Here is a 12,534-nt window from a genome sequence, read left to right as displayed (position 1 = left end):
TATTCCACACTGAAATGGGCTTCAGATAGTTTCTTTTTTTCCACATTTTTTCTGTGTGATTATGAAAAGATTTTGTTTTACCTCTTAGTTTCCTCATCCAAGTAGAATAATGCCTACTTTTTATTCCCAAGCAGTTCATTGAAAGTAAATGTGGTTTTATAACTGTTCATGTATGTACTTAAATATATCTTTTATATATATATATGCCACATTTCATATCAGTTATGGTTATAATGGATAATTAGCAATTTAAATTGTTATCAAAGCATTTTGAATTCTTAAAAGAAAAGATACAATATATCCAAAGTAATACCAACTTGCAATGGTTATAGACAAACCAGCATATATCTGAGTTTAAAAATATTCATTATGCTGAAGCTGGTGTATTTTAGGGGGAGATAAAAATTTTGATGATTATAGAAGCGAAATCACATCCTATTGTGTCTATTTTTTTCTTCCTTCATATGATATTCTAAAAGGTTTTAGGAGTGTGAAGTCATTGGAAAAGCCCAAAGTCTCATACCTAGATGATTTAATCATCAAATGGAAAACAGGAAACAGAAGAATGTGAATCCCAGAGAACATACATTTCCAAAATAATTTCATATAAAATGCTAATCATTTTTAAAGTGTCAAAGAATTAATGTTTCAATTCTTATCTTTTTTCATAAAAAATTAATTTTTTGTAGTCATCCACATTATCTAAGTGATTTTAACTCATAAGGCAAAGGTAACTTTTGTTCCTTTTTTGTCTATCTACTTATTTTGTTTGATGTTTTTCATTAGAGAAAAAAGGGGATGGTTTCACAGAGCTGCAGCGAAAGCCCTTTAATCATTAACCTAGCAATGAGTACTTATTTTGATTTTAAGTATAAGTGCTGACATGTTAGTTAATGTTTATTTTTGAATTAACTTTGTTTTTTCCCATATAAAAGGTAATAACTTATTTTATAAATATAATCAGTGTAGTGTATAAACTTGTAGCCTTGTAATGAATATAATAATACAGTGAACATTACATTTTCTTAGAAGAAACTTACAACCATAATTTAACTTTTCCTGGATTACCAAGATACCATTCACCAAATTGTTGCTAACATAAATGGCCCCTGGTGAGCAGGCAAAATAAGTTCACCATACTAGAGGGGTTGTGGACATTGAGCAATTTGCTCTGGCAGAAGTTAGCTTGTAGCATGCTGATTTCATTCCAGGATGACAGTTTCTAATGAAATATTTTATAGATCAAAATAATCTTGCAGAATACGCTCGTATTAAAAGACAAATATTTTAGAATACATTCTTATCTAACCTAAAAGAACTAATTATTGTCCAAAAGGACATGAATTCAGCAGTCTAGAGACCACAGCTATGCGTATTTTAGATGAATAGATGGGGACTGTGGAATGTAGAGCCACATATAAATTAAGAAATGTTGGTCAGTCTCCTCCAGCACTCAATGGTCCGGGAATCCTTTATAGGTATAAACAACTATGCACACAAATGTCTTAAAAGAAGACCTTATTCTATTTCCAAGTTACATTGGAAATAGAATAAATTGTTTGTGTGGCCAAGACAATGCTATAATTTTCTTAAGATATCATAATATAAATTCCTCATTAGAAATTTATACACGATGTTCATACACCTTAAATCAAAAACTTCAGAATGTCCTGGCTATCTCAAGTATTTTTTTTAATTAGATAATCTCTTCACATTGCATTTAAGATATTGAATAATTCGGGAGCCCTGCCCTGGTGGTTGGTTAATTGCGATATTTGAAAAGACTGAAGAAGTAGAATGTAAAATGTCTCTGGACTCTTCTTCGTAACTGTCATCTGACTTAACACAGATAACTAATTTCTTTCACTCAATATATTTGTAGCCCACATTAACTTTTATGGCACAAAATGTCTTCAGCCCTTTGTATTATTTTTCCTAATAATTGATATTTCCACCTATCCAAGTTATTCAAGCTAAAAAACTAGGAGTCATTGTTGCCAACGGGTGGTATTCACCCCTGACCGGTCCTGAGAATCATCTGGATAGTTTTTAAAAAATATATCCACATGCAGACTGCGTTCTGTGGCCATTAACATTTGAGAGGTGAGGGCAGAGTTTGAGTTAAGCTTTTCTAATGATTCAAGTGAGTAGCCAAGGTTAGAATCACTGTCAATTAAACTCATGTCCTAGGATTCAGGCATATCGTATAGAACTTTCCTTCAACCAATATTGTAAAATGATGTCCACATGGATGTCTTTAGGTGGGGGCCTCCACCCACTCTTTACCACAGTCTCTACCACTCTCTATATCACCACTAGAGCAGACATTTATCTGTCTTATCTTTGAAGGCATTTGAGTTACAATCTCTGCCATAGACATAGACTGTTTAGCTCCTTTCAGTACCAAAGCTCAGCCCTGCTTGGCTCCTTGTCATACATCCTTTTCGCTATAATTTATTCTTACCTTTCTTCTCCCACTGCTATCTCCTCCATAATCATCTCTCAATTAGATTATGATGGCCATTTCTTAATCAATTTCCCTGCATTAACCCCTTATATTCATGCAATGAATGCCACTCACAAGCTTAAGTCTGTTTTTGTTCCAGTGCATTAGAGATAAAAGCCACATTTTCTACCAGGGCATGTAGGCCCTTCCCATATGATCATTGATAGACCTACAGATTTCCAGCTTTGTGCACTTTATCACATACTTTCCCTCCTCTGCAACTTACTCATCAATCCCCCTCTACTCCCAATTCTCTCTCTGCTCCCCCATGGTACTCCAGACTCCACCAAGACCCCCTCTGCCTTAGACAGGTGGAACTGTTGGGTAGACCCTAAGCAGGTACTGCCGTTGTCCCATAACTCTGGGTTTTTGTATATACTGTTCTTTCTGGCCATCAGGCCCCTTCCTGTGTAGACATTTGTGAGGCTTCTACTTATTTCTTTGATTCTTAGATGGAATGTCAGTTCCTTTAATAGACTTCCTCTTCAGTCTCTCACTCTGGGGGCATTTAGTCACTTTCTCTATGGAACCATTACACCCTTATCTTTACCCTTTAAAGCATTTGATGCCAAATTTTAATTGTGGATATATTACTCTAACTCACTGAGGGTAGAAACTATGTTTGTCTTCATATATGTTCTAGGTATTCCTGACATGATTCTGTTATAATTCTGTTTCCTTATCCATGAACAAAGGGATTCAGACTTTTTGGTTTCTCAAGTTCCTATGTGCAATGTATGTGTGAGCTAATATCAAATGAAAAATTATTTTAACCTCTAACAAAGTACCTAACACATGAAACACACTCAATAAATGTTGAAATAATTAATGAATTAATAAAACATTCATTTTCTTGATTTTGTTAATCTGTACTTAATTCTTATGAACAAGTTTTTTCTTTGACATTTCTGTGTTTATTTTCAAATATATATAATTATTCAGCTTTAATCAGGTCACTGTAATGTTCAATTTATTTGGTTAATAATTGAAGTATTTGATGGTAAGTTCCATATTAAAACAAAAATAATCTGTAAAATGAAATTAAGAAACACTCACAATAAAATTTGTAATATAAAAATATAGATTTAAACTATAGATTAACTTGAACAATTTTAAAAATGTAAAAAAATGAAAGTAAAACAGCCACAACCCAATGATCTAGAGATAAATAGTAACATTATTTTCTTGTCTTTTTTTTTTATATAATTGTTTTTTTTATTGCATATTGCCTTCTTTGCAACTGCAAATTTCATTGTTGTTTTCTGACAACATTTAGGCTTCTATTTAACTGTTAAGCATTTTGATTTACTCACTGAACAGAACAAACTAGAAAAGACTAGAACCTGGTAGTGCACATGTAACTAGATGAGAGAACTTTGTCCGAGATGTTTCCTTGGCAAAAAGGAGGGCCTTTTAGGCATCCAGAACAATAGACTTCTGCTATATGCACCTGGGTTGTCAGGTGTTCAGGTGAAGAACAGACCTCAGGAATGGGGAAGAAGTTCACATGGCAGAAGTGCGTGTTGATGGATGGCATGTAGTCAACAGCAGAGTAGGCCAGCCAGTAAAAATTCAATGAAGGATAAGACCCAGTCCAATGAGAAATCTAAAAAAGCAAATACACAGTATACCATTGTATGGAAGCACTCCACAAAGGGATGTCCTGGAGAAGAGATGGAGTTTGAGAAGATAATTGGCTATCTCGGTTGCAGAGTGTGTTTGACTGTAGTTTTCTGGTAAAGCCTTAGAGGAATGAATGGCTTGGGATTTGTGTGTTTCCTAGGATTTCGTTTCCTATGGTGGCTGTAATGAAGTATCAAAACTTAGGTGGCTTAAAATAACAGAAATGCATTGTCCCACAGTTAGAGAGGTTAATTAAATTTAGTTGCAAACCATCAATTGAAGGATATAGTAGTCTGTATACTGTCTCCGAAGTCAAGATTTCAGCTGGGTTGATTTCTCCAGATGACTGGGAGGGAGAATCTCTTCCATGCTTCTCCCAGCTTTCTGGGAGTTTGCTGGCAATCTTTGGCTTTTAGATAAATCACTCCAATCTCTGCCTTCATCTTCAAGTGCTTTGTGTCTCTGTCTCTTTCCTCTTTGCATATCTGTCTCAGAGTCTAAATTTCTCCTTTTCATAAGGACACCAATAATGTTGAATTAGGTCTCACCCTAGGGACTTCATTTTAACTTAATTATGTCTATAAAGACCTTGTTTCCAACTGAGGTCACAGTCTGAGGTACTAGGGGTACATCTTTTCGAGGTGACACAATTTCATCCAAAACAGTTATCACATGCACAAAGTCAAAGGAACATTTTTAAAATGAGTAATTTATAAAGATAAAACTGATCGACTGGTTTAGGATTGTTTCTGGGAAACAATTAGAGGGCGGGAATCAAAGGCTGGCAAGAGATTTTGCTGAAGATGAGGCTCAAAAGCCAAAAAGGACAGGACATTAAATATATCTAAATATCTTGGCGCCCTTTATAAAAGTGCTTTCAAAGCCTGCAAATTAATTTATTCAGCTTGTATTGTATAAACTTTTACTTTTGTCTTCTTTCAGCTCTACTTAATTGACTATTTAAAATACAAAATATATTTCCTTTTCCTCTCTGGCAGTAGTGAAGGATAAACCTGGAAAATGAGAACTGAAGGCTCTGCACAAAGCTGTGCCTCCACAGTAGTAATTCATTTATGAGGAAGTGATTACAGTTCTGACTGTGACTATGTAGCCTCAGAAGAAGGGAAAATTACTCATACAATTAAAGCAGATTTGAAAGTAAAACTCATTTTGAAATTGAAAGATATGTTTTGCGATTTAAAACATATGCATCATATGAGCTTTGTAACTTTGGATAATTTGCCTATCTTCACTTTAATAATATGTAAGTAAATATAATTTTATTATGAAAAAAAGGCGTGTATGCTATTGTAGGCTAGATTGTAGATAACATGCATAGAGAATCCAATTAACACACTTGGTTCATAAAACAAGTTTATAATCCTGGGTTGTACAAGGTGGTCTAGTTTGGGGAGAAGAGTACTAGGTTAGCAATCTAATAACTGCATTCTTATTTTACTCTGCCATGGACTCTTATGAGCCTATTTTCTTACCCTTTGACAAAGAAGTTCAGGCTAATTGACCTAGCTTCCAACCAGCCCTAAAGTTGTATGCTTATTTTAAATTAAAAATGATAAATTCTTACTGTAGGAAGAATGAATAATATAATCCTTGAGATGTTTCTGTACTCGAGAATGCTTTTCTATTGAATTCATCATTTGTCATGTAAAAGTGTGTAGATCATTTTTCCTTAGCACAGAATGGAAATTATACAAATTAGTTATGAAGAAAGTGAAACATACGCAGAGATATACACACTAACCAAAGGTACATTAGACATTTTTCTTTAGTGGTGGCAAAAGCAGAGAAATTTTAAGGAGTTAAAAATGAATGTGTATCTTGTTCGTTCGTAAAAAAATAATGATGAATTCAAAACATGGATATACAGGAATTTTATGAAGCTCTCAACTATTGACCTACTTAAAATTTATAGACCACTTTAGTACTAATACATCCCACAAAAGCACCAGAAAACCGAGTAGATAAATTAATTAAAAGAAAAATCAACAAAATCTATTATAGCTAATCATTCTCCTCAAAGTCTTTTATAGTATAAAGGCATAATGGTCTCTTGCTTTTTCATCTGATTTCTTTTGGTTTGGGCCCTCAAGATTAGTAGTTCTGGGTAGTAGTTCTGAAGTAAGTAGGAGTTCTGTATAGTAGTTCTGAAGTAAGTAGGAGTTGCAGAATTTCGGTTAATTAAATTTACTTGCTAACCATCAATTGAAACATATAGTAGCCTATACAAATTAGTACTTTAAAAATTTTGGCACCAAAACTTTTGATTTTCGTCCTAAGAGCAGAGAGATCAACAAAGAGCTCTGACAACCTGGCCCTGAATCCTTCCGCTTGGCCTGGGTAAAGTTTTAGTGGATAAGAAGCTGAAGGTCAGGAGCACTGTGAGTTCTGATACACTTCAGAAAAGGACACAGAGCCTGATTGGCAGGTTGCCAGGGCCAAACACTGTGAAAGCACAGAGCACAGCTTGCAGAGTGCTGGAAAGGGACCATATGAGGAAGTTTGAGAGACGTGCCTCAAAGTTGAGTTGAGCTAAATGTTCTGGTCAGGGAAAGGTCAGAGTCTGGGCAAGTGCAGGAACAGCAGGGCCATGCCAACTCAGATGCCAAACATCAAGGCCATTCAACTGTTGGATTCCATTTGTTTTTAATTATCAGTATACCGAAGGGACTTTTATTTCTTGTAAATAAGGATGACAAACAAACTAAGCTCTAGCAGGTGCAACGAGCTATTTTATCCTGAGCTAAAACTGTCCTAGCTAAGATGTAACCTGCCAAACATATCTGGTGACAATAAAAGGTACTTTTTTCTTATATATATGAAAAATTTTGGCCGTGGGTTCTAAGCCAAGAGATGTATAAGAAAATGCGTTTGTCGTAGCAATTATTATTTTTTTAGAGTGACTATTAACACAATTATTGATGGTTACATTGTTTTGATGAAAGAAATTTAAAAACTTGGTATTTGAACTCAGTCTTGCCAAAGTTTGAAGTTTCCATCCAAGAAGCTTTAGTGGCTCTCTGCCATTTTGAGTAGTTCCCCTAGAGCACATGGGTCCAGCTGCTTCATGAAACAGGATTACAGTGCCATTTCTGAGGGGGATAATGAAATTCCAGCATACAGAACTGTGTCTGTAAATCAAAATTTCGAGTGAGGAACCAGATTTTCCCCCAGGGTAACAGGAAAGAGGCATTAATATGCTAATTAGAGTTTGAATTCAATCCCCTTGCTCTTCTAATTTTGTATTAATTCTTCCATTTACTCCCATGCACTCATCAACCAGAAAATCCTTTAGCAGAGTGGACAACCAGCTGTTCAAGGTGGGCAAGGTCTGGTCCTTCACTGAGGCAGAGACACAGATTAGGTGTTCTCTTGGGGGTTTTGCCATTCGGAGTTCCAAAAATACAGCTTATCTCACGCAAACTGGGTTTCCTCTGGAGAAACTTTAAAAGAGGCTTTCTTTTTGCCAAGATTTTCTTTTTGGTTTTTAGCTTAATTAATAGTGATCCAAAGGAACCAAAATAAGCTACTTGTGGTCATGTATGAATACTGATGTCTTCTCCTTATTTTGTCAGATATTTATATTGAATTTAGTAACTCAGAAACACCTAAAAGAATCATTGATTGTAGAAAGCAAAAAAGATTTTCTATGGTAATTTTTGTTTGTTTGTTTCTCACTGAGTTTTAACTATTTAAGAAAGTTTAACTCGTAAAAATTTTTAATGATTGGAAGCAAACTGTGCTTATTCTGTCTATACCACATCATCAATAAATAGAATTGCACTGGAAGATAAATATAACTCATAATGTTTTAGAATTTTGCTTATTCACAAGTATCTATTAAGAGTCCAGTATGTGACAGACACTATATAATGAGCCATAGATGTAAAAATAAAATAATACAGTATAGTATCTAAAGAAATTTCACTTACTAGGTAGTCAGATACACTAACAATTGCAGTTTTATTATTTAATTGCTAAAATAGAATTATGAGCATTATGCGGTTGGTATATGAAATATGTAGAGATTAAAGAACATTTTATAGAGGTGAAGGCATTTGAGGTAAGATGGAGAAAGAATGCAGGGAAAAGAAGAATTGTGGGTGTAGAAATTCTAGATGGAAGATATGATGGGCAGAAATGCAAAGGCCTTAACAGGGCACATGGCGTGCTTGTGAGCTCCAAGCATTCTGATATAAGGAGAATGTAAAGTTCAAGGGGGAATTCCTAGTAGGTAAGATTGGGTTGACAAGCCATTGTCAGATCACTGGAACAATAAAATATTTTTATATTTGATATACCACCTACTCTTTGACAGACACTGTGCTAAGCAAAGAGGGAGATACTATTTATAAAAGGTCAATGGTATAATCAGATATTCATATTATAAAGGTTATTCTGAGAGAAAAACCTAAATATATAGGTTCAACAGAATAGTCAGAATATTATCATAATAATATGTGTAATAATAAACTACCCTAGAAGGGCATCCTACTTCAACTTCTGAAATTATTTTTTCCCCCTTTCACCTTCCCACTCACTTACTAGGTTAATTTCTTCTCATCTTTCATATCCTTAAATGTCACTTCTACCAAGGGGCCTTCCTCAAACACACAGTCTAGATTAGGTCTCATTGTATATATTGACATGCTACCGAGAATATTTTCTTCACCGCAATTATATTAACAGCAATTAACTATCTTTGTAATTATTTGTTTAGCATCTATCATCTACTAGCTCACAGATATCATGTTGACAGGAATGGAGTCTGTCTTTTCTAGCAGGGTCTTTAGCATTTGGCAGGTGCTCTTTCTATATTTTTGTGTAAATAAATGATAGGCAGGGAATGTAGTATTGGATAAAAGAAGATGAGTAAGAGGAATATTAAACAGATATGATTGAAAGAGCTTGATGGATTAAAAAAATGGAAAATAAAAGATAAATCCTAAATGAGTCTTGTGTTTCTAGCTTAGATAATTGGAGGTGCCATTAATAAGAGTTATGACTAAATTGTAGGATAAGATTAGGACTTAAATTGGAGCACTGTTATATTACTTTATTGGATCACAGCTCATATTAAATTAAATTTTGTTTTCTTTGAAAAGAGTTGGTATCATCCTAGTCTCAGTCTTCTATATTTTCAAAAACTTTTATTGTAGATTATTTCTGTAGAAGATTAACATACTATTAAGATGGATTATTTTTTGCTTCATATTCAGAATACTATCTTCTATATTTTTGGTCTCATATTTTTGGCTCTTCTCCAGTATTGAGATGGGCTACTTTGGCATTTAGCATGATACATTTTTAAAATTTTCCGTTTAATTCAGTTGAAGTTAAAGATTTGGAAAAGTTGGATATTCTTTGCAATTAGAAATGGTTTTAGTATGAATTTGTGCTTAGATATGAAATCAAAATAGAAATAAATAAATCTACAATTATTTTAATGTTTAAACCTCTAACTATGTAAAATCTCATGTCAGTTAAAGAAAAATTTCCAAAGGCAGCAAATAAGTTTTTGACATCAAAGATTGACATGTAATCATCGCATCCTTCATTCTGCTTATTTAAATAAAAAGTATTGTCTATTTTTTTTTCTAGTTACACAAAGAGAAAAAGAAAAAGACAAAATAAAAGAAAAAGAAAAACCTGAGAAGAAAGGTATGCTGTTTTTCTTATTGCTGTTTTTACACATAGGTCTCTCTCTCCATTTGATCTCCCCTATACATCAAATTTTAGATGACCCTAAATTTATATTTTTAATTATATTATAATTTCCTTAGAATTTAATCTGAAAAGAGTAATTTCTCGGTTGAAGGAAATAAAATACTTAAGACTCTTCAACTCTATTACCAATTTACTTTTTGAAAAGTTGAGTCAATTTTTCCCCTGGCAGTTTTGAGATTGACTGCCTTAGCTATCAGTGAGGACGCTATTCAGAAAATATTTGCCAGTTTGATAGGTAAGAAAGCATACTTTATTATTTAACTTGCGTCTTTTACCTATTAGACTGGATTTTAAAATGTTATTTAATTTTTACTTGTTTAGAATGAGCAACGCAAACTTATTATTTAATAGATAAAGATGCACTGTGAAAAGCTTCCTCCTGCCTTGCGCCCACTTCCAGGTTCCCAATCCATCTTACCTATGCGTACACACACTAAACTACTTTTATGAGTTTTATATGTATCTTTCAGGGCTTCATTATGAATTTATATGATAGTATAGATTGTTGTTTCTACCAATTTTTTATACAAAATTTAGCATGTCCTATATTCTGGCTTTTATAATTTGATGATATGTCCTAGAGATCTTTCCATATCGGTAAATAGATATTTTCCTCATTCTCTTAAAAAAAAATTGAATTTAATGCAGATATTTTCTTTCACTTTATCTTTTAAGTGCTTCTTATTTGTAAATTGAAGGATTTAAGTATGAGTTTTAGCCAGGTATATTTTTCGTGTAACTGTTAATGCTCATTACCCATTTTTCCTGATGATATGTGTGCATGTCATTTGGGTATATATTCTTGATCTGTCACTTTTAAAAATATTTTTCTCAGTTTCAGAGTTAATGTTAGAGTTTCTGTTCATGTGAATAGACACGTGTAAGTGCGCGTGTGTGTATTTGTGTATGTGTTTAGATTCTTGAATTTTTATGTGACTAGATACGTCGATATTTTCTTTTGATATTTATGCTTTTAAATCTTTATGCAAAGATTAAATCGATGGTTACTAATATTTTCCTCAAGTTTTAAAAATTAGTTTTGTATTTTACATTTAAATTTAATTCATCAAAAATTCATTTTAATGTGTGATGTGAAATAAAATTCTGATTTTATTTTTGGCTCTTGTTCAGGAGTGGATTATGTCTAGGATATCTGTGTTAGATTTCAGTTGATTTATGTGTTCACAATATGCATAGCCTCCTCAGTTATCTTGCTTTGTGAAACATTTTACTTAGCTAGAATGTATTATGGTATTTAGAAATTGGGTCAGTAGAAATATGCTTCAATTTTTCTTTATTATATACTCACAATTGAAAATTTGAGTTAAATAATTGTTATTTTATTAGTTTACTTAGTGATAATATTCATGAATTTTAATACAGCTATCTTCTTTATTCTAGAAACAAGTGTCTATTTCCCATCTGCTATTGAGTTATACAGAATTGTTAGAATTCTGACTAACAAATAATTTTATATTTCTTATAGTTTTTTTCAACCTTCACAGTGGCTAAAAAAAAAATTGTTAAAAAAATAATTAAGAATGTGTTGCCTTTTATTTATTTATTTTTAAAAATTAAGTTTATCAAAGTAGCATCGGTTAATACAATTATATAATTTTCAGGTATACATTATAATTTGACATCTGTATATTCTTTGGGTGTGTGTTAACCACCCAAAGTCCAGTTTCTCTCAGCTACCATATATTTGATTCTCTTTACCCACTTCACCCTCCCCCTACCTCCTATATTTGATCTCCTTTAACCGTCTATCTCCTCCCTCTGGTAACCACTGGTAACTACTATCTTCTGGTAACCACTAGTCTCTGTTTGTTTGTCCTGTTCATTTGTTGCTTTTAGGTTTATATCCCACATATAAGTGATATCATGTGATTTTCAACTTTGTCTGGCTTATTTTGCTTAGCATGATTATCTCGAAGACCATCCATGTTATCACAAATGGCAGTATTTCATCTCTTCTTATGGCTGAGTGATATTCCGTTGTTTATATGTACCAAAGCTTCTTTAGCCAATCATCTATTGTAGGACACTTCGGTTGTTTCCATGTCCTGGCCACTGTGAATAATGCTGCTATGAACATTGATGTGCAAATATCTTTTCAGATATGGGTTTTCAAGTCTTTGGGGTAAATATCCAATAGAGGGATTGCGGATCATGTAGTAGATCAATTCTTAGTTTTTTGAGAAACCTCCATACTGTTTTCCATAGTGACTATACCTATTTGCAGTCCCACCAGCAGTGTATGAGGGTTCCTTTTTCTCTGCATCCTCTCCAACATTTGTTATTACTTGTTCTGTTGATGATAGCTATTCTAACAGGTGTGAGATGGTATCTCATTGTGGTTTTGATTTGCATTTCCCTAATAGCTAGCGATATTGAGCATCTTTTCATATATTTGTTGGCCATTTATATGTTCTCTAGAGAGAAGTGTCTGTTCTGGTCCTCTGCCCATTTTTTGATTTGATCATTTGTTTTCTTGTTGTTATTGAGTCATATGAGTTCTTTGTATATTTTGGATATTAGGCCCTTATCAGAGGTATGCTTGAAAATATATTTTCCCGTTTGGATGGTTGTCTCTTTACCTTGTTGACAGTTTCTTTTGCTGAGCAGAAGCTTCTTAGTTTGAAGTAGTCCCATTAAAT

General features: G+C 33.4%; 1 protein-coding gene across 1 annotated transcript in view; it reads left to right on the top strand.

Moving 5' to 3' along the window:
• The window catches only part of TRDN (triadin), a 110,890-nt gene that overhangs the window by 86,647 nt on the left and 11,709 nt on the right, over positions 1-12,534 (top strand). Inside the window, exon 6 of the mRNA XM_006926138.1 lies at positions 9,749-9,808. Coding sequence (XP_006926200.1) covers positions 9,749-9,808 — 60 coding nt within the window. The remainder of the gene's footprint in view (positions 1-9,748; positions 9,809-12,534) is intronic.

The sequence above is a fragment of the Pteropus alecto genome, unplaced genomic scaffold (genome assembly GCF_000325575.1).
Source record: "Pteropus alecto unplaced genomic scaffold, ASM32557v1 scaffold79, whole genome shotgun sequence".
Classification (NCBI taxonomy): Eukaryota; Metazoa; Chordata; class Mammalia; order Chiroptera; family Pteropodidae; genus Pteropus; species Pteropus alecto.
Note: the sequence above shows the minus strand (reverse complement) of the source record. Positions and strands in the feature narration are given on the sequence as shown.